Below are 22,577 nucleotides of genomic sequence, written 5' to 3'. Positions count from 1 at the left end.
AGGCAGAGGGAGAAGCAGGCTGCATGCAGGGAGCCCAACATAGGACTCGATCCCAGGACCCCAGGATCACGCATGCCCTGGGCCAAAGGCGGGTGCTCAACCGCCGAGCTACCCAGGCATCCCGATGTTACTTTTTTTTTTTAATTGAAGTAAATTGGTATATAACATTACATAAGTTTCAGGTCTATGACATTATAAATCGATATTTGTATACACTTCAAAGTGATCACCATCATAAGTCTAGTCAGTATCCATCACCATATAATTAAACCCCTTCAACCATTTTTATTTCTCTCTTCCTTTAGGTGTGTGTGCAACATCGACTGTTCTCAAACCAACTTCAATCCCCTCTGTGCTTCTGATGGGAAATCTTATGATAATGCATGTCAAATCAAAGAAGCATCATGTCAGAAACAGGAGAAAATTGAAGTCATGTCGTTGGGTCGATGTCAAGGTAATGTTTGTACCAAAATTCATTTCAAAGAATGTTTTTAGTCTTAGTATAGAAATGAAAAGTGAAGATAACTCCTTATTAGGCAAGCTGTTTCATTTCTGGAGACAGTTCTTATTTATAATGGATAGTAGAGTCTACTGTGGCATTTATGGTGATTGTAGACGTTTGAGGGCCTATCGGCAACAGCCCATATCTTTTTCTACATAAAGGGACTGTATCTTCACAATGCTGTAACACAGAAGCCAATATTCAGCAGCCATTTCCTTGCATAGGAAAAAAAAAGTCAAAATCATCTTTAGCAAGGAGTCTGAGGATTTATTAGAAAACCCTAAAATTAAAAACAAATCACATCATGTTTATGTATTGATTCAATAGAAATATTTCAAGTACATTTTTTAAAGCAGGATGTACTGAGATGTTCTGTTTCATTTCTTATTTAGAAACAAACATTTACTTGGTTTTTGACTTGTTATTCTTTTATCCACCTTATCTCAGTTATAATTGTGAACCTTCTCTTTGTCCCAAACTCTAGAAAGCTGATATCATTCTATTTTTCGCTCTCAAAAAATTGATGTAAATCTGTCTTTGTGTAAAGGTAGGTTAGAACTATAGTTGTAAAACTTTCTTAATCAATGTGAAGGTACTATTGGAGGAATAATATAAATTTGACGTTAGGTGCTTAGGAGGTAATTAATCAATCTTGTTATTTTTTTAACACAGATAACACAACTACAACTACTAAATCTGAAGATGGGCATTTTGCAAGAACAGATTATGCAGGTACATATAATACTTTCTACTATAGAGTGTGAGCACTTCCATAAAAGAGTCCTGGGGGAATCATTTTTTTACCATTAATCCTCAGTTGAATCTTGCAAGATTTCTGACATGTGCTAATCTCCTCTTGCTTTCTTCAAACTTTCAATAAGCAATGATGAATTTTTGTTGAAGCAAATAAAATACTTTTTTTTTTTGCCAGAGTTAAAGCAATTGTCAAAAATGTCAGTAAGATATAACTAACTTGTTTTGACAGAGCAAATGGTACAAATGACAAAACATTTATCAAATTAATGGGCATCAATGGAAATTAATGCAGTTTTGGCAGTATATTGTAATGAATGCAAACGTTCTTTGAATTTTCATTAAAGTCAACAATAAAAAAGTTTGTTGGTTTCTAAAAGAGCTGGAAAGGACAGCTACAAATAATAATATAGGCTATCTCTGTAAGTGGAAAGTTTAAAAGGTATGTGTAACTTATTCTTAAAATAATAATTTATTTTACAAGTACAGTGTAGTTTCTGTCTTTTGCAGAATTTTATCAAGCATTTATACAAAAATGTAAATTTTAGGGGTGTCTGAGTGGCTCAGTCAGTTAACCATCTGCCTTTGGCTCAGGTCATGATCCAGGGTCATGGGATTGAGCAGGCTCCTGGCTAAGCAGGGGCCTCCTTCTCCCTCGCCTTGTGCTCTCTGTCTCTCTCAAATAAATAAATAAAATCTTTTTAAAGAAGCAAATTTTATTTAGCAACTATAGAATATTATTTTGAGAACTAATTATATCTAATATAATGCTTCTAGGGTGAGAAATTATGGGTATGCAAATATGACTTTAATAAATTACTAAATTTTACTAAAATCTAGTATTATAAAGATAAAATTATTGATGTTGATAATGATATGTAGAGCTTTTGTTTTTGTTTTTTAAAGGAATGTTTTTGACTGTTAAACAGTTATAAATGTTTTCATTGACATTCATATTACCTATTTACGGTTTGCCCATTACAATGTTTGGAAATTGAGTTTTTATTCCAAAACAATTTGTATCTGAATTTTGTTTCAAACATAATTTCTGACCTTCAGGGTCAATGCTTTTAGTTGCCATTATTTCCTGTCTTATTACTTTATTGAACATGAGAAGGAAAGAGAATGTGTTTTTAAATCAATGCAAGTGAACTGTTCAGACCCTCAGTGTTGTCCTAAGTCTACTAGTTTGACATTAGATCTATCCAGTAAACTCCATAGAAAAACTTTTAAGATAAAAGTAAAGTTTAGGGCAGCTCGGGTGGCTCAGCGGTTTAGCGCCGCCTTCAGCCCGGGGTGTGATCCTGGAAACCCGGGCTCGAGTCCCACGTCGGGCCCCCTGCATGGAGCCTGCTTCTCCTCTGTCTGTGTCTCTGTCTCTGTCTCTGCCTCTGCGTGTGTGTGTGTGTGTGTGTGTGTGTGTGTGTGTCTCATGAATAAATGAATGGAATCTTTGAAAAAAAAAAGTAAAGTTTAAAAATACGTGTTTGTTGAAATCCAAACTTAAGAGAGGAAAAGGTAATGTCAGTTGAAGCTTGCAATTTGTCATTAAGCACTGATTACATACTTTAAAACTCCATGGAAGTTAATTTAGATGTCTTTATCTTCATTGGTAATCTTATGAAAATACAAAGTATACCCCTCATTAGACATTATTTAAATACTAGCCACATACCTCAATATTTCCAGGCTCTCAATAGTATTTGCATTATGATAAATTTTGGGATACAAACTTTGGAAACATAAAAGGAACCAAATGGAGACTCAGTATGTCACTGTCCTCTTAATTTCTGTTTCACATTTTCAAACCTCCCTAAGGAGGTAAAATAGAAACTGTGTGACTCACATTCCTAGAAGTTTGCTATGTGCTCACAAGCTCATTTAATGTCACAGTCACTTCCCTTGTTAGACAAACATCCATGGATGCTTCCACTGGAGGGAAGTACTGGTCTTAACACACTCTCATTTTTTTCTTAGATGTTGTTAATACTAGAGTTAAAAAACCTTTAATGACACCCTCATGTTTCCCCTTTGAGCCTACCTTAAAGCTGTTAGTACAAAAACACACATTTCTGATTACAAAAAAATGAGAATTAATTTAAAGAGGGCCCAAATCTAAAAATAAATATGCTGCGTCTCATATTCAATATCATTTATAAAATAGAGACCTCAGGAAGGGCAAGCAAGGGCCGATTCACACAAAAGCAAAACCAAAGAGAGCCATGCCCCAGCCAGACTAAGGGGAGGTAGACTGCAGGGTGCCTGGACTTGTGCAGAGCCATGAGTTCCAAGATACACCTGAAATGGACTCTAGGAAACCAAGGAATTTCCCAGATCATGCCAGCCAGCATTACTTTCTGTTGTGCCTGACTTGGGTCTCTCTTTGGCCCTCTCTCCTTTAATGAGACCCAAGGCGTTAGTGAGCCTGAGTGGAGAGCTTCGGATCTCTGTTTCAAGGCTGATTGACAGACTTTCTGTCTGATAAGCTGAACAGGCTACTTAATGTCATCCTGCCTTCATCAAAGACTCGAGCTTAGATGTAGGTCTTTCTCTTCACTTGCATAAAGGCTCAGAGAACAAAATTTTATAAAAACCACAGAGCTGGAGCTTTCAGGGATTTCCATTGTTTCAAAATGCTAATATTAAACTTCCCTTCTGGAAGTTTTTGTAAGTAGCATATTTTATAAATAGCAAATGTTTTACGCCTCTTGAAATCTGCAACATTTTCTTTTTTAAAAAAAGTTCCCCTCATGTCTTGGAATGAAAAAAAATGAAGTTCAACCTTTTTTTTTTTTTCATCTGGTATGTGTATTTTCTGATTATGTTGTGTTTTTTTTTGTCTAAAAGTCTGATCATGCTTCAGAAAAAGTAGCTACGTATTTTTCCCAATGAAAATTTACTTAATTTTATAAAATGTTAGATGTAAAATATACACATGCACATAAACACACACACGAAAAGCAAAACAAACCATGAATTTAAATGATTTTGTCTTTTATCATCTAGAAAATAAATGATTTTCTTTTATGACATTTTGCACCAGTTTCCAAAAGGATTTGTGGTGGCTTATAATTAAAATATATTCAAAGAGATTGTTTAAAGAGAGAGTGTAAACATAAAGCAGAACTGTAGAGGAGAATAAATATATCAGCAACAGGGACTATTATAGCTACTGCATTTAGCCCTAAGCTTCCTTGCAACCAATGTAAAAAGAGAAAATATGATTGGATCAATTCATTCAGCAAATATTTAGAGTGCCTTCTATATGCACTCCACTGGGCTTTGCAAATGTAAATACATCATTCTAGGTCTCTATCAAAATGGAGTTTAGGTTTTCATTGCCTGCCTGATTAAAAATAAATAAATAATTAGTTCAGAAACCAAACACATAATTTCTCTAATGCTAAACTCTAAAAAGAAATTTTTGGCATAGATCTTCTCATCGCTGGAAAACACAGAATGGATAAATATCTTCAATAGTGATTTTATAAAATATGCCAAGGGGCTTTTCACATGGCTGGGGATTTTTCATAACATTTTTTATAAGATTCCAGAGCATCGCATTAGAATACGTATAAGTCAATGGTAGTCTTTCTGTGGCAGATTACATAATGAGTTATATTTATGTATATTTCCAAATTGGAAAAAAAATAAAAACCACAGAGTACTAAGGGAAATGGCTATGAGAGAGAATGTGTTCAGTTTATCTTTCTCATGTATCTACAGGTTTAACAGGAACTGGATTAATAGAACAGTCAGAAAGCCGGAATAAAGATAAAAAATTTGTTAAATTATAGTATGTTTATGGGGAAAAGAAATTTCCCCTGCTTTTATTAGCAGTTAATGAGGAAAGTTAGCCCTGAGTGGTCTCCAGCCTTGAGAGGGAGCCAGAGTCAGCTCTGAGTCTACGTACAAGCGTGCTTGGAGTCTATGTGTCTTCTTATTTGCATTATACTGTGGCCATTTGCCATTTTTTGTAACATTTAGGGAGTCTTAAATTTTTAGGAAATTTTCTCTTTAGAAACCTATTCCTTATCTTTGAGCAATAATTTAGATAATTAAGCTCAAGTCTAAAAGATGAAAGAGAGAAACTGAAAATATACATTTAAACCAAATTCCATACATTCCATTATCCGTTGATTCATTTGTTCACACTAAGAGGAAACTGACATCTTGAAAGGGTATCTAGTCTAAGTGAATTGTCATAATAACCTGTTCTCTGTAGAAGCCTTCGCAATTTACAAAGGCTTTTCACATATATTGTCTCCTTCAGTCTCGGTGACAGAAATGTGAGGAAGATATTATATGCATTTGACAGGTGAGAAATGGAGGTTCAAGGAGATTAACTAAAAAAGGAGTATGTGATAGAGCTAAGGTTCAAACCATCATCACTAATTCCAGAACCCAGCAGAGTGCGAATGGTATAGGACCAGGGGAGAAGTGTCACTGCCTAACATTCTTTGAGACCTTGAGCCCCACTCTGCACCTTAGAGGTTAACCCCTTGAGAGTTCCAGACTCAAAAATGTTTCACCAAATCGTCTGCATTGCTGTAAAGTGCTCCAAAGAGTTACTCCTCTCTTTGATTTGTCTATCTCTCCCAAGCATCCTACAAGTGCTCTTTGAATCTTAGATTTTACTGTTCTGTTTTCTGTTTCCCCATGCAGACAAGAGAAACCAAAGAGAACGAACAGTGTTTGCTACCAAGTAATCCTACATTAATAGAAAACGTATGTGTGATATTTTCTAGGTTTACAAAGATCCACTACATTACCTTATTTGCTCTCATGTCAATCCAATAAAACAGGGTCACAAATACTAGGGGAAGTAAAATTGGAGCTCCGAAAAGCCAAGTGCTTAACCCAGAACCGGACGCGGTATTTTGGCACACTGACCACCACCCATGCAAATACAGCACTTGCTTGATTTGTCTACTGCTTGCCTTGATTGCTCTTCCACTATATATGTATCAACATGAATATCAAGTGGTTACATATCATATTTATAACATGAATTAATTCAGTCATGTGGAAAAAAATCTGCATTTAAAATGGAAGCTTTTTCCCATTTGCTCATGAACACAAGGAACACTTCACCAGAAAGCATGTTATGTCTAGGCCAATAATTTGATCTGTAGGAAAGAAATAAATAGCAGCAAATGTAGGCAGCAGCTTGTAGCACAAATATTGGTATCAACAGTGAAATAAATAAAAATGTTTGCCCAGGCTATTACAGTGCCACCGGACTAGCCTAGAATATTTAAGCTCAGGAAATGAATTAAGATGTCAAGATTTTCTCAAGATTTCTGAGGGAAAGCGTCTCAATTCAAGTATTTTCCCCTCTGGGATTTACATTAGAGTACTGCAAAATTCATAAAGCTTTCTATGAACTCTAACTCACAGTTTTTCCTGCTCTCTTGAACTTCTGTGCTTTCATTGTTTTCCCCATAAAATCATGTAGCCAGTCATCTGTAATATTATGTTATGTTCATGGTTATAGATAAACACAGAAATAGTATTTGCAATACAGATGAAGGTTTCCTACTGAAGGGTTGCCTTGGGCCCTGGTACACTCTGGAAAACTTTGTGTTTATGCCCCAGTTCATAAATGCATCCTGCATCATTTATGTGCACTTTTTCCTATTGGAAATGCTCCTTCCTGCAACAAATTGTTCACCTTGAAGTATTACTCATCTACCTTTCTCTCTCATGAAGATGTGGCAGCCAGTTTAGTGGTTAAGGTCAGTAAAAATCAGACAGGGCTGAGTTTAAACACTGGCCATGCTGTTGATTATCTAACCTTGAACCAATTAATTGACCTTTCTGAGCCTCATTTCTTCATGTGTTCAGTAGACATAATAAGCCTACTTCCCCAGGGTTAGAGTTTGAATTAAAAGACATTATGTAAGATATTAGCAAGAAACTTGTAAGCCAGCTGTTGTAATTATTTTCCTTTTGGTCTGACAATTGAAAATTTATGGGAAATATAGCTCATTGTATAGGCTACGGTCTGTCCAACTCTTATACTTATTCAGAGTTTTTGTACAAATATTTTCATTTATGAACTCCTACAATTACAAGAGGTTTATTTTTCTTTCCAACTCAAGACATAGAAGAACTTGCTTCAGGAGATTCTGGTTGACTTTTTAATTCATCTATAAAGAAGTATTTACTGAGAACTTACCATTTATAAGTCTTCAGCACACTGATGTGTCTAAGTTTTCACATAGCTAACTTGTCAGTTTTCCTCCAGTTGACATGATTTTATGTACAGTACAGTTTGATCACTTTAAAATAACAGAATAAATAAATAAATAAATAAATAAATAAATAAATAAATATTAAATATTTAAAGATAAAAATTAAATAAATAAATAAACTAAAATAACACGACTACCAGATTATGAAAATATGAGATTCAAATAGAAATTTAGTAGGAGGATATAAGATTTGAAAGGACTTCCAAAAAAAAGAAGAAAGAAAAAGAAAAAGAAAGAAGAAAGAAAGAAAGAAAGAAAGAAAGAGAAAGAAAGAAAGAAAAAGAAAGAAAGAAAGAAAGAAAGAAAGAAAGAAAGAAAGAAAGAAAGAAAGGACTTCCAGATCATGGTATCACTTAGATTTGTTTTCCACTTCACCTGTAAAATTGGTCATTTATATCCCAGTGTATGTGTATGAAGGACCTACACATTCATTTTTTAAAAGAAACCTGCATAATCCATGATCAGAGTGATGGGAAGGCATCAAGCAAAAATAACAGGAATGTGGCATATAAGAATTAATATCTGGGGATCCCTGGGTGGCGCAGCGGTTTAGCGCCTGCCTTTGGCCCAGGGCGCGATCCTGGAGACCCGGGATCGAATCCCACGTCGGGCTCCCGGTGCATGGAGCCTGCTTCTCCCTCTGCCTGTGTCTCTGCCTCTCTCTCTCTCTCTGTGACTATCATAAATAAATAAAAGAAAATTTAAAAAAAGGATTAATATCTGTTATACAAAACATTGTTCCACTCAGAAAACTTAGTGTTTATGAAACATCAGTCTGCACACGTGCACACACGTACACTATGAAGAGTCAGAGCATCAAGGTCAGGACAGATGCTTACAGCAGAAACTAATCATCAAGGAAGAATTGTCTTTCCTTGATTAGATTTGTTGTTTTGTTTAGTACAGAAGGCAAAGAGGAAAAACTGGTGGAACTCAAATGTCTGACTATCACTAGTGAAAGTGACATAATTCTCCACCTTAATTTACCTTTTTCCCCTCAAGCTTGTTATTTCCATTCCTAGGAGAAGTGGTATAAGCATGGGCAGAGTGAGAAGTTCAAAGAAGAGTAGCTTATGTCCAAATGCTCTCTATAATCTCAAGACACACTGTTTTCCATAAAACTAATAAATAGAATTCAAGCAGTTAAAAAAAAAAGGAGATATCCATAGCACTTTGATTGCTGCTTTTGTTAATGAGTCTGATATGCTTCAAATATATGAACCCACATTATCGAGCACATTAAAAATTCAGTTCTCACATCTTGATGATTTGAGACTGTGTACAAATATAATCAACTAAAAATATTTTTAAGTATCTGTGAAACTAAAATCTCTCGGAAAAATTGTGTTTCTAAACACTGACTGTTACTTGTTTCATGGGTCACAGCTTGTTCTAACTGTTCATTTAGAAATTGCTTAGACTTTTAGTGTGAACTCAGATGTAATCAAGAGAATCTGACTTGTGAGCCAAACTCCAGGCATAACAATGTATGGAAATTGGTGATAAGGCTTGAGGGGAGAGGTGGCCCAGGAACCTGAAAACAGTAATAAGGACCAAGAAGGTCAACACCTATCCTCACCTCTGAGTCCTGAGATACAGGAGAGGAGGATGCTGCATATGGCCACCTTGTGAGAAGACTCGAGGGATGTGGTATTTTAGGAGAAAGCTGGTACTTCAGGATGTTAAGAAGAGAGATGAGAATTTCAGTGAAACTTCTGAAGATGGGAGGAGGAATTTGCTGACCGTAGAGCAGAGTTCCTGGTGAGCTTTGGGAAGTGGTTGGAAATTGGGGGCAGAAAGATAAGCTAGTCAAGGATAGATAACCAACAATGGCAGCATGTCATGGACTTGGTGATTCAGTGGAGAGAGACAACTGGGACAGGACAGGGCAGGAATTGGACATCGACTGAATTCATTATAAAGCTCTTGGACTTGTAGACTTAGAAATCTAAATTTTCAGCACAGCAAGAGTAAGCTGTGGTTCAGCGGTGAACTCAACCAAACTCAGCGTCTGTGTCTTGATTTGCCATGGGAAGGCAAGGCAGAGGACTTGGGTCCCCTGAACAATGCGTTCTCTTCCTAGAGTTGAATTCTCTGAGAAGTCCAATCATAATGAGGTCACTTAGGGAGCCTGAATAGAAGATCTATTTTTCAAATGTTTAAGGTATCAAGCTAAGATGCAAATGTCTACACAATAAAGATACCCCTACCCTCAAATCAGGAGACGTACCTTCGGCCAGCACATCCTCTCCCAGGATCAGATCTTACCTAACACTGTCGCCCTTTGTTATTCTTCTTTGTCTGAGTTTCTATTTCTGGCTAATGCTTGTCTAATCTACCTCTTTTCCAGGTGCAATAAGTTTAATCAGGATCAAGTTAGGCCTGTTCTCTCAGAAGCATTTCATGACTTTAAGGCGTTCTGGTGCTCTGGAAAAGTACAGAGCAATCTTGTTCTCCTTACTTCTGAATCCTCTGGGATCTCCCTCAATAACCCTAGAAATGATAATATTAGTACAGAGTATCAGCATTAGCCATATTGGATTGGTAGGTCCTTCTTCACTGTAAAACATACAAAAGTTTTTACACAAAGTTAACTTTTAAGCCCATTCTTTAACATATTAATCCAGAGACATCTGACCAATAAATCTTAGAAAACGAAGTTTGATATTTTGGGGGTTTACTATGATAATCTGTAGCATTTATGCTAACAAATGTCATTTATGGTGCTTTATGTTTAATTTCATAAAACAAATAGGATGGATTTATTAATTATCCAACACAGAATGAGATGGAGAGTTCTGCAAAGAGTGGTGGATGCATTATCAGTGTTTGATACTGTTACATAATAATTCCTGTAAAATATATTCCAGGACACTAAAAAAAAAAAAAAATCCACCGCTTCTCCACTTTCTTTTACATTTTCTAAGATTCAGAGCTGTGTGTGCCATACATCAAAAACTACTCCCAAAGAGTATTTCGTTTAAAAAATTCATTTAATAATGGAAATAAATGTCTAACTAAAATTTTTTTAAAGAAATGTTTAGAAATCACTCAGAAAATGAGGCTTAAAAAACAAGCTCCATTTGTCCTCCAGAAATTAAGTATTCCAGAAAGAGCATGTTATTAGTCTACAGAGTTTAAACCAACAAGCAATTAGTGTTTTGTCAGGCAGTACACATCCAAATTCACTTCTGCAGATTGACTGTTCATGTTCTGTCACAATTATTTTACAAATCTTGCACCACTGGGTTTTTTTCCTATTTATTTTTCTGTTATTTAAAGAGCTCCAGGGAAGTTGGAGGTTTCCAGTTGTCTGAAATAATCTCTGAGCAAATCCCACTCCCGTCCCCACATCCCTAGCAGCTCATCCTTCCCCACAGTTGGCACATGTACCTTCGGTGTGGTTTCTGATTTTTTAATGAAACATAGCTTGAAAGCATGAGGAGGACCTAACAGGTAGGCCAGAGGAGCTTGCCTCTGTGGTCGATTTAGGAAAGTATCCCCGTTGTCATCCATTAGTGGGACAATCAATAGTAGCTGAAACGCCCCATCAGCAGTGATAAGCAATGGTTAACTCTCAGTTATCTCCGTAGATTATCAAGTATTCTCACTTTCAAGCTGGTTGCCTTCTACAATTTAGCATGTTTCTTAGCTGTTCACTTTGGCCTTGAATTGGTACATGCTTTGGAAACACAGCTAATTGTGATGCTACCCTAAGAAAACCATTGTCATCCTCATGTATAATCATTATATATTATTACAGTCATGATTATCATCATCAGGAAAATGATCCCACTGGAATAAGATTACTTTGTTTTTTTTATTCCAGAATCGACTAGAAATTATGTTTGTTATCTACTGTTTTGAATGCTCCACAAAACTATGCTCCAAGGATATGAGTAATCATATTTATTTCTTAATTCCAATTGAATTTCAGAGCACATGACTTACAAATATCATTTTATGGAAGAAAGAGACTGGAATAGCAATGCAGAAACTTTTGGCTTAGTCTCATCTCTCGCTCAAGAGAACTTGAAACTTAAATAGGTATTTAGCCTCTCGGAACCTAAATTTTCCCATGAGTAAAACTTGATGATAATATTTTTTTTTCTGGATTTCAGATTCTACAACCAAGTATATAGCTTTAGTTCAGAAATCATGAACTTGAGGGAAAGTTGTTGACCATTACCTTATGACAGAGGTTCTCAAAAAGGGCGACATATGACAATGTCTGGAGACATTTTTGTCTGGGAGAGAGGAGGTACTGTTTGCATCTAGTGGGTGGAGGCTAGCGGTGCTGCTAAACATCCCACCATGAGAGAGGACAGGGCTCCACAGCAAAGAATTATCTAGCCAAAATGCCAATAGTGCACACGTTTGAAAACCCTGCTTTATGGTGTTAGAAATTATGGTAAAGCACATATGACATGGGTTCGAGAAACTAAATGACACTATGAAGTCCAGAGCATTTTTCAGTTCTCCTCCAAAAAGAGATAAAATCCCAGACCAAGGATCATTGGCTTAGTACAAACTTTTATCTCACTGCTTCAAACACACACGTTCTTTTTTTTCTAAAATAACAGTTATTCCATTAATAGAAAAGTTTCACAAATAAGCATGAATTATCTATCTCTGAAAAGACCTATCGGAATAATAAAAGTTCGTCTAGCTAAAAAGGAAGTCATATTCTTAGTTATCAGAAGTGACTGAGGAAAGTCTCAGCCATAAGTGGGCCCCTCATCTTATATTCACTATTCTTAACTAATATTCTAACAACCTGGGTCCCTGCTCTGCTGTTCAAAGCTGTGTCACCTTTTAGTTCACATTAGCTGTTCCTTACAGATTTTGACTAAATTGCTGACTTGTCTGAAAGCTCTTTAATGAGGCACCTGAGTGGCTCAGTGGTTGAGCGTCTGCCTTTGGCGTAAGTTGTGATTATAGGGTCCTGAGATCGAGTGCCATGTCGGGCTCCCCACAGGGAGCCTTGCTTCTGCCTCTCCCTGTGTCTCGTATGAATAAATAAATAAAATCTTAAAAAAAAAAAGAAAGATCTTTAATGATATTCTCTGAGAAGCAAAAAGCAACTATTTCCAAGCTTTTTATTATCAGGCATTTTCACAGAATAAATATCTGTGAACCTTGGTTCATAAGAATCTGTTTAAAAGCAACTGGCTAAAATCTCTTAAAAGTTTCCAGCAGCAGTTCTTAAGACTAAAATTGTGCTGTTGGCAGAACAAAATGCGTGGTATGACATGAGATGGCAGGTGTGCATGCAAACCTCCGTCCCTGAAACGGTGAGGGGACCTGAAGCTGCCTCTCCCATGTCACCCAGTGGGCAGCCCGACGGTGCCGCACCCCTCAGGGAAGGACACTAAGGGGCAGCACGGTTTAGAAGCTCCCGGGCACAGACCTTCCTTGGAATGGGGAGGAAACCCCACCACATCCCATTTGCTGTCTCCCTAGTTAAATAAAGTTATTGGTTTTGTAACAAGGACAATGAGGATATTTGTTTAAAAAGACAACTTGAAAAAATAGCAGAGACAACAGGAAATGATAAATGAGCAAATCCTTGCTACAGTAATTACTTTAGTATTGAAACAAATGAATAACTTTCAGAGCAATGTTATTTTCTGTCTTAGATTATCCTACTACCAATCCATATAGTATGTGCACCATTGGCCTTTATACCAGCACAGAACCCTACCTAAGGAAGAGGAGTTAGTAAGTAAATTGACTGAGAGATTTGTGTTAATGTTTTTTAAGAATGTATGATGTTCTTTTGGGAAACAGACTCTCTCTGAAAGATGGAACAGTTTGGGGTTTTTTTTTTTTCATCTATACTCGCTTTATGCCAAAAGTTAATCATTAAAAGAAAGAGAGGTGAAGAAAATCTTTCTAGAATGGACGAACAAAATAACCTAGAAGTATCCATTTATTGAAATCAATTTATTAGAAGTGATTCGGTTAATAATTCCCTACTGAAGTTATTCCCTATTGGAAGTTATTCGGTTAATAATTCCCTACTGAAATGTTTTTATTTTGTGGAAAACACCCTGGACAGAATATCAGAAGACCTAAATTCTAAACCCAGCTGCTCAATTCACAAATGTTATGTAATCTGGGAGAGTCTTCTAGCCTCTCTGAGAATCTCTAAAGTGAAGATTGTGTATTTCCTGCCTTTTTCGCATGTTTTAGATAAGAAAGCCCTTTTGTGAGATGTGACTCACTATGCAGTTATAAAAAATTATCATTGGAATATGAAAACCTATTCTAACATGTTTTTCATATTGTCATCAAAGTTTTAATTATTTTTCGGGTTGAAATAATTGTTTAATTTGGATAACATGATCTGATCTAATTTTAACAAAATTTAAACAGAAGGTTTTTAGCTTCTAGATTTCCCAGTTTTTTCTATTTCTGCATATGGATCTATTAATTGAGTGATATAAAAAAATAACAAGGCTGTTTGACTCAATCTTCTTTTGACTATGTCTAGAGCTTTGAATTATGCCCCAGGTAGTTCTGTTCCCGGCTGATTGGCTTACGCCTTATTCCAACTCCCATTTTCCAAATGCACAAGGGCTATTTGGAGCAACCATTCATATTGTTACAATGATTTTTTTTTTCCGAGAACACTTGATGTGTGCCTAGGTAATGGAAGAGTTCATTGTACTCAATATGTATAGAATGTTTCAGAATTTGAGTAAAAATTGTACTATTCTAAGGTAATGTTATTTAGCCCTATTAAGAGAACTCTATTACAGAATTTGAATGTAGAAGTATGCCAATTAAAATCATGAGTTAGAAATGTTAAGGGCCTATTCCAGATAAGACACGCTCCATCATTCTCACGTTTTGACTATGAGTTTCACCTACTAAGAGTCTCATCAATAAATACATAAATATTTCTAGAAAGGCAAAGGAGGGGTTTTAAGTTGTAATTCTTGCCATTTCTCTGTATAAACAAAAAATAAACCATCCAGTCCACTGTGTTCATGAAGAATAAATTCTCACCCTTTCCCTTCCTCTCATATAAATGAGCCTCTATTCTGTATTTAAATTTCTTTGTAGATATAAACTGCCTTCTTTCTTAATCACGTTAATCTATTAGCTAATAACTCTCAGTAGAAAAAAAAATGCTTTCTTTTAATAAACAAGTCGCCCCCCCCCACCGCGTTGGGTCTTGATTCCCATGGTTGCCCTTTTCCCTTTAAAAAGATAAAGAAAAAAAGCTTTCATAGTTTGCCTCCGTCGTTTATATTTACCATTACTTACCATGATATTTTTAGTAGATAGGCTACTGAGGGTTTAGCAGAATGCATCTACAAACTATTATAAGACTTTGTATTTAATTTTGAGGCTTGAAATAGCATAGTTCATTCACTGTTCTATGTGACATTTTAAAAACCTGAGCAAACAGTATTATTCTTGGAAAAGAAAAGCTCTTTCTCACTGGGTTCAGGATTTAGGAACAATATTGAATTGATCTGGATCAGAAAATTGTCTCCGAAAACCTGAAATGAATTCAAACATTCGGAAGATGATCTCCCCTCTTACTTCCTGCCTCGGCCTTCGGCTGTGTTCTTTGAGTGGTCCTGGATCCTCACTCGCGCTGCATGTGATCGGATGCATCCCAGAGCCACAGCTCACTTCCAGAGCTTTTGCCAGAGCCCAGGCTTACCCACACTCCACATTCCACAGCTGTGCGAGGCTTCTCTGCCCTGAGGTAGAGCCCTGTCCGTGAGAAGCGCCTTGTGATCATCCCACCAGGAACCGTCATCTCAGATGCCAAGATCACTCGTCTATCTTACTGTCTTCACTCCCCCAACAAATAAATTGGTGCTTTTAGGTGAATGAAGCTCTCCTGCCTTACCCTTCAGGCAAAATTCTTACATCCCTTGGGGTGACAATAGTTCATATCCCTTTCTGCCCCTAGAAGCAAAAAAAAAAAAAAAAAAAAAAAAAAAAGACTAAGATGCATCATTAATCATGCAAACTGTCTACTGCAACAGTGCCAAGAAAATGATCATTCCCATACCAGCCATCAATATCCCTGACACCTGTCTGAAAATGCAGGTCATGCATATCCATCTGCCTTTAAAGAAGTGTCGATGTGCAAACATCCCTTCACTATTTTTAGGGTCATGTTAAAATTATTCATCACCCACCTGTCAGTTCATCCAATTTGTCATATTATCCCGACTACCAATGTCTATTACTGGTCATTTCCCTTTCGCATTGTGTTTTTAGAGCATTAGGGTAGAGGATGTTTTTGAAACTGTCAGATATATAAGAGGCAGTGAAATATTGCTATAGGGCCAGAGTTCTCACCAGCAAATTAGCAATGCTCAGTGTCTCCCCAAGCTTAATGGAAAATGTGTACATCTGGGGTTTTTGTGTCTGGTGCAAGTTCTACTACCATCTAACTTGCAGTAAATAACTTTCATTAAAAACACCACAATATTCCTGTCTTGGGACATGATTTCCAAGAGGTTAAAAACAAACCTTTTTAAATTAAGAAGTTAATGCAAAACTTTTCTTATAAAACCGTCAAAATGCAACCATTATGTTCTTTGAAAAAAATTACAATTAAAATTTTGATAGGAAAATAGGATTCAGCATCAGAAACTTAAACCCTATGATGGTACATCTCATCCTTTATTCTTAATATGAAAGTCATAATCCTTAAAATGGGCAAGTCAGATTTTTTACTGATCTTAAGTAGTTTTAACATTTCTTTTCTTTCACATCTAATATAATTTTAAAGCTAGTATAACTCACCCTTTTTTCCCCTCTTTTATCTGTGTCCTCTGCTAACACCCGTAAAATGGATTATGGTATCTTTGAATAAGGGAGGCATTTCCACCAATTTTCCAGGTGGGAAAATTGCAGGATTGAGATTTACTGCATCCTTGATTCTAGTCATTGCCATTATAGGGCCCAGGGAGACCTGTGGCAGCTCCTGCATCTGATCATAACCTCCCTGGGCCTTAGTGTTCTTTTTGTTGTTGTTGTTTGTCTTTATTATTGAATTCAATTAATTAACAGACAGTGTGTTATTAGTTTCAGAGGTAGAGGTCAGTGATTCATCAGTTGCATGTAACCCCCATTGCTCATCCCGCCATGTGCCCTCCTTAGTGCCCGTCACCCAGTTACTCCATCCCCCCATCCTCTCCTAGAGTTCAGAGTCTCTTATGGTTTGTCTCTCTTTGATTTTGTCTTATTTTATTCTTCCCTGCCTTTGGCTGTGATCCTCTGTCTTGTTCCTTAACTTCCACATATGAGTGAAATAACTGATAACTGTCTTCCTTTGACTGACTAATTTTGCCTAGCATAATACCTTCTAGTTCCATCCACTTTGTTGCAAGTGGTTAGATTTCTTTTCTTTTCTTTCTTTTCTTTTCTTTTCTTTCTTTCTTTTTCTTTCTTTCTTTTTCTTTTTCTTTTTTCTTTTCTTTTTTGACAGCTAGCCTTAGTGTTCTTACATGAAAATCACAGGTCTTATATAGGTGATCTCAATGTCTCCCAGGTAAGAGTCTCATCTATAACCTAGACAGTGATGACATATAAAAAAGCCACAGACTGAAGTGTTCAGTCCTTGCTCAACAATGACTTCCCCCCGAATTTGCATAAATAGGATGAAATCCTGAAAATGATTAGCAGATTAGTACAGTGTCTCTTCAGAATCCTCCTGCTACAGTCAACAACAGTGCCCCAAGTTCATCAAAATAAATTCTTTTTTTTCATCAAAATAAATTCTAAGCTTAGAACAGTGCCAGTTATTTGCAGATTTGTAGACACTATCAAGTGACATAAGTTTAACCGTGACACCCTTGAAGTAAAGTGCCCTGGTTCTCTGGATGGTGGTACCCAGGACTTCAGAGAGGAGTTACAACAAAACAACGTGAGACCCACGAAAACTGCTCACGTGGAAGATGCAGTGTCTTAAGGAGATTGTTATTAGTCAATTATTTGGATTCAGAATTTTAATTGGTGAGCCTCGTATGAGGGGCGATCTGTTCCTCACTGGTACTGGTAATGTTTTCTTCTTTCTTTCTTTCCTTCTTTTCTTCTTTTTGGAAACAAGGACTCAGAGGCAGACTACACCCAAGTCTCTCTCTAACATTAAATTCAGAGATGCTCTTACTCTAATAAGCACTCTTATACTAAATGATGACTGTTCAAATAACTTTTTCTACAACAAATAGAAAATAAAGCATTAGGAGTATTAAAGTAGAAACAAAATAACAGAAAATCATATTCATTTTTTTTACCTTGTGTCATCTATTATATATATACAACACACTGACTTATCTCCTCACAACCTGCCTGGGGAAGAGGTATAATTAGTCCTTTCTAGAAATAAGTATAGCCTGGAGATGCGTCTGTAATAGAGTAGACGTTCAAGCTGATGGAGTAACGATGACTGGCAATACAAGTCAGGGGTGTCACGGAGAAGGTGGTTGCATTGGGTTCACCTGGCAGAGGAGACAAAAGATGATTATAAACTTACGGAACAGCACTGATAAAGGCAAAAAGGCTTTGATAAGCAGGCATTTTTAGGGAACGCAAATAGTTTGGGGTGACTAAAGCATAGATAAGAAGGAGTAATAAATGGACTAAAATTGGAATAGTGGTTTGGAGCTTCAAACAAGTCTCTTTTCTCATTAGCAAGGAAAGGAAAAAGTTGTCCTCTGTTCAATAGAGGTACAGTGAGGTATCTTAAATGATGTCATATTCTTTATTAAAAAAAATACTGGCAGCAAAGTGAGGAATAAGCTAGAGAGGAAGAATCTTAGGCAAGATGATATTGGATATGGAATATGGTATTATGGAATATGGACTGTGGTAATATGGATATGGAATATGGTATGAACCAAACAGAGGACAGTGAGGTTTGAATGTTGCAGATGGTGACTGCAATAGAGAAGAAACAGACTTCGTGTGGATTCAGGAGATGAAAGGTCACCAAATTTGTGAACTGATCAGATATGAATGCCAAAAGAAGGGGAGAACTGATGGGAAGTTTCCTCAGTATGAGGAAGAGGAGACTAGTTCATTGGTTTTTCCCCTGCTTTGCTCAAGGGCATCAACATCTAAGTAAGCATATGAGGCTGGAGGTCTGGAGAGAAATAGAATTTAAAATAATGAAGCAATAATCCTCAAGGAGAAGTTGAGTCTGAGGGTGCCAGGGAACTCAGATACTGTGAAAAGCAAAGACGACCAAGAATCAATCCCCAGGGAGCAGTGGGGCCTGAAACAGGGAGCTCTGGAGAAACCGTGGAAACATTCACTAGACTCTCTCCTTTGTTTCCTTTCTTCCTTCTTCACATTTCTTAAAACTTGAAAGTCAAATAAATGATCATTTCACTCTGAGAGTTGTATTTAAAAACCCCCTTCTTATTGGAAAACTTGTCTTTTGTTTTGTTTTGTTTTGTTTTGTTTTGTTCTGGACAGTTATGTCTAACCTAGCTTTTTCTATGCTCTGGGAGATGCCTTTCCCTCGTATCTTCCCTTAGCAGGACCCTTCATGCCATTCAGGAGAAAGACTGCTTGACCACCCTACTTGATGTCCACCTGCACCCTATGCATTCTCTCTGCCAATATTATGTTTGCTTTTCTTCACGGTGTTGAGGGAGAACAGAATTGTGTATGTGTTTTTACCTTTTTGTTTTCTGTCTTCTTTTGGAACAATATAAACTCCATGAAGGCAGAGAATTTTTCTTGTTCTGTAAAAACAGTGTCTGGAACAAATGCCTGGTGTATAGTAGACACTAAATAATTATTTGTTGAATAAAATAAGACTGACAGTCATCTTTCTAGAAACAAAACTATGTGAATTTTTAAAGGAAGCTCCATATCAAATTAATGTCACTTTTGTTCTTGGGAGATTTTGACCATATTAATATTTTTATCATTTTATACGACTTTTAGTGTAAAACTGCAGAAACAGAAGTTGCTAAAAGATATATATATAAATTTTCACCCCTAAAAATGTATTTCAGCTTGAGGGTTTATTTTTTTATCTCTACTGGGCATTTAAAAAACATTTTAAGGAAGGACCTGTATAGAAAATATAATTCTAAACATTGCTTTGGAAGTAATAGCAAAGACTGTTTACTAAAAGGGGAAGAAAGAGACCTTCATATGCAAATGTATGGCATTTGAAAATGTCATATAGCTACATCTACATATAAATAAGCTGCTCTCTGAATTTCCAGGGAAGGCAGACTTTGTAGAGTATCAGCTAATTTCTATATCAAAATAAAATAAACTGATAGAGTAGCAATGAGTCAAGACATGGCGAAACGCATCTTCACTACCTCTTCATCCGTTTGTGGCACTTCAGGTCATAGACCACCTGGCCAAATTCAAACCAAAATGAAATCAAATCCCACAATACTTGATGAGTAGTAGAAATGAACAAGCTAGAAGAAAAGGGATTCACAGATGAAAAAAAAAAAAAGAATGAAAAAAGAGAGACAACTTCCTATCAAGTATTTGCTTCCTTTTAAATATTGACAAAGAAATAAAGGGCCTCGTGACATCTTCTCCACTTAACCTCTATGCCAGGGATTGTTTTTCATGTGAAATCTTAAAGGTTGTGCCAGAAAAGCAAAGACTTCTAATTTTTACCTCTTTCCTATTTCATATTTGTTCCATTGCCTTAGTACAAAATAGTTTACTTCGGAAAAATCCCTCTGGTAAACCAGAGTATGTAAACTACCAGATGGGGATAAGTGACTCCTTTATATTAAATGAATTATCCTTCCAGGACACCAGGGTACCACTCTACAAAGCATATTTTTTTCTGCACTGTTTGGGGGCTCCTTGCTTCTGGAAAAGTTAACTAGCCTCATCCATCCAAACAGGCAGCCCGTTCACGGGCACTAGGTACCCAGGTGTGATTTTTACAGTAGGTCATTTGTCCCTTTCCAAGTTAAGGCTATAGAATTCATCACAGGGAAAAAAACTCAGTAAATTATCTTATGCAACTTTTACTGGCCATTTTATGGAGTCCACCTGGGAATTGTGTTTCCCTAACAGGAGGAGCGACCTGCTATGTGTCAGGTCGCGCCTGCATCACAATTGCATCTTGGGTGCTAAAAAGTTTAACAAAGCCTGCCCTCATCCTCGCCCGGCATATTTACAGGGGCGCTGGGGCTAAGGAAATAAGCTTCTAGAATGATTACTGAAGGGAAATACTAGGGGGAAAAAAAAGAAGTTTTAATAAGTGTAAGGTGTCAATGTGGAAGAAAAGGGAAAATGCAATAGTCAAAGGAACCCAAGAAATCAGAATGGTCTTCAAATGGATAATATAATCGCTACCTTTTATTGAATATGGCTGATTGCTTGGCATTTCATTAGTGCTTCTCTGAAAGGACTCTCCAATGAAGGAATTATTATCACCATTGTAAAGACAAAGAAATTTAGGCTCAGAAAGTTTAAGCGATTTCCCCCAAGGTCACCTCACCAGTAAGAAGTAAAAAAAAAAACGTGTAAACTGATCCTGCAAAGCTGGCTAATCTCTTCTCATTATACCAGCCTGCCTCTTGGCATATAGAGTAACAGGGAAAAGGGTAGCAGGATGCATGTTGGCTACATTTGAACTATGCAGTCAGTCTCTTGCGGCAGATATTAAGGAAATCAAAAGCAAATCCTTTATGAGGATTAAAAATATCAAATCAAAGAACATGTTCAGAAAACTAAAAAAGGAAAAAGAAGTAGACAAAATTTTGTTGACTTTTTGCTGAAATGTGCTGACATTTGGAGATATTTATGTTTTTCTGAACATCTGGTGGATATTAGTATGTTTTTATTCACAATCTTCCATTATTAATGATAAAAAGCTGAGTAATTATGATATACTGCCACAATGAATGAATATTATGCATGTTTTTTTCCAGCGTATTACAGAGTCTCATCATTCCATCAAATATAAAAACATAAAGTTATTTTTAAAAAGTGGAACATGGATGTTATCTTCTTGTAACAAGCTTGTTTCCATCAGAATAGATCATATTGAGTCAGCAACTCTTGTATCTAAGACATAAGAATACATTTCAAGTCATAAGATCTGTTATTAATAAGCGATTCAAATTACACTATTAATACTGCCTTTAGTTTGAAAAATGACCTAAATCTCATATTTTTTTTTTGTTTTGCCAAGAGATAATTCCATTTCTTTTATAGAACTTCATGGAAGAGAGATTATTTTATTAGACTTAGAGACACCATGGCTTTGTCTCCTTTGTAGATTGTCAAGATGAAGTATACCTTTACTGACTCTATAATCCTACTCCCTGGCTTTTATCGAGGGTTCCTTCATCTACTCAGAGCTCTTACAAGTATCTACTACTGAATATAATTGAATCGCCTCCATAAAACACCAGGAACAGCATATCCCCAAAGGCTGGCAAAGACCACCATGACAGTGGAACTACAGTTCCTGACGGAGAGGCAGCCTCTCTATGAGTGGGAACACTACACATATTTGCATGTGCCGGTAGGTGGGTGTCTAGTTTATAGCGGGATGGGATAGTAGCTTTTATGGCATGTTCTGCACTCCTCAGACCATACCCTCTACCCTCATTTCCTTCCCCTATGCTCCAGAAACTGCCAGTCTCCCTACTAATAACCGTGCTCTATCTGCCATCTGCATTTTTGTATATATTGTTCCAACATCGGACACTCACATGCTTCTCTCATTTGTCTGATTCTTATTTATTCTTCATGTTTCAGCTTTGATAATCTTCCTCTGGGGATGGTGATGATTATGACAGTCACTTTCATTTATTGAGGACTTACTATGTGTCAGGCGCTGTGCTTAATTAAGGACTTACTATGTGCCAGGTGCTATGCTTAATTAATAAATCCTTCTTTACATTTAAAAGCTCATTTACTCATTACACATATTGGTTAAAAATACCTATAATCCACTAGGTACTTACTATGTGTTAGGTGTTGCTTTAAATGTTTCACAGCCATGCATAACGGTTAAATAACTTGGTTGTGGTCACAGAGTTGGGGAGTGTGGTGCAGGGAACCAAAATTGAACTATTAAG

General features: G+C 36.6%; 1 protein-coding gene across 1 annotated transcript in view; it reads left to right on the top strand.

Annotated features, from left to right (window-relative positions):
* The window catches only part of TMEFF2 (transmembrane protein with EGF like and two follistatin like domains 2), a 220,706-nt gene that overhangs the window by 175,836 nt on the left and 22,293 nt on the right, over positions 1-22,577 (top strand). The window contains exons 6-7 of the mRNA XM_055345631.1: positions 306-454; positions 1,175-1,234. Coding sequence (XP_055201606.1) covers positions 306-454; positions 1,175-1,234 — 209 coding nt within the window. The remainder of the gene's footprint in view (positions 1-305; positions 455-1,174; positions 1,235-22,577) is intronic.

Source organism: Nyctereutes procyonoides, unplaced genomic scaffold (genome assembly GCF_905146905.1).
Source record: "Nyctereutes procyonoides isolate TBG_1078 unplaced genomic scaffold, NYPRO_anot_genome, whole genome shotgun sequence".
Lineage (NCBI taxonomy): Eukaryota > Metazoa > Chordata > Mammalia > Carnivora > Canidae > Nyctereutes > Nyctereutes procyonoides.
The sequence above is the reverse complement of the archived record's forward strand: the minus strand, read 5'-3'. Positions and strand labels throughout refer to the sequence as shown.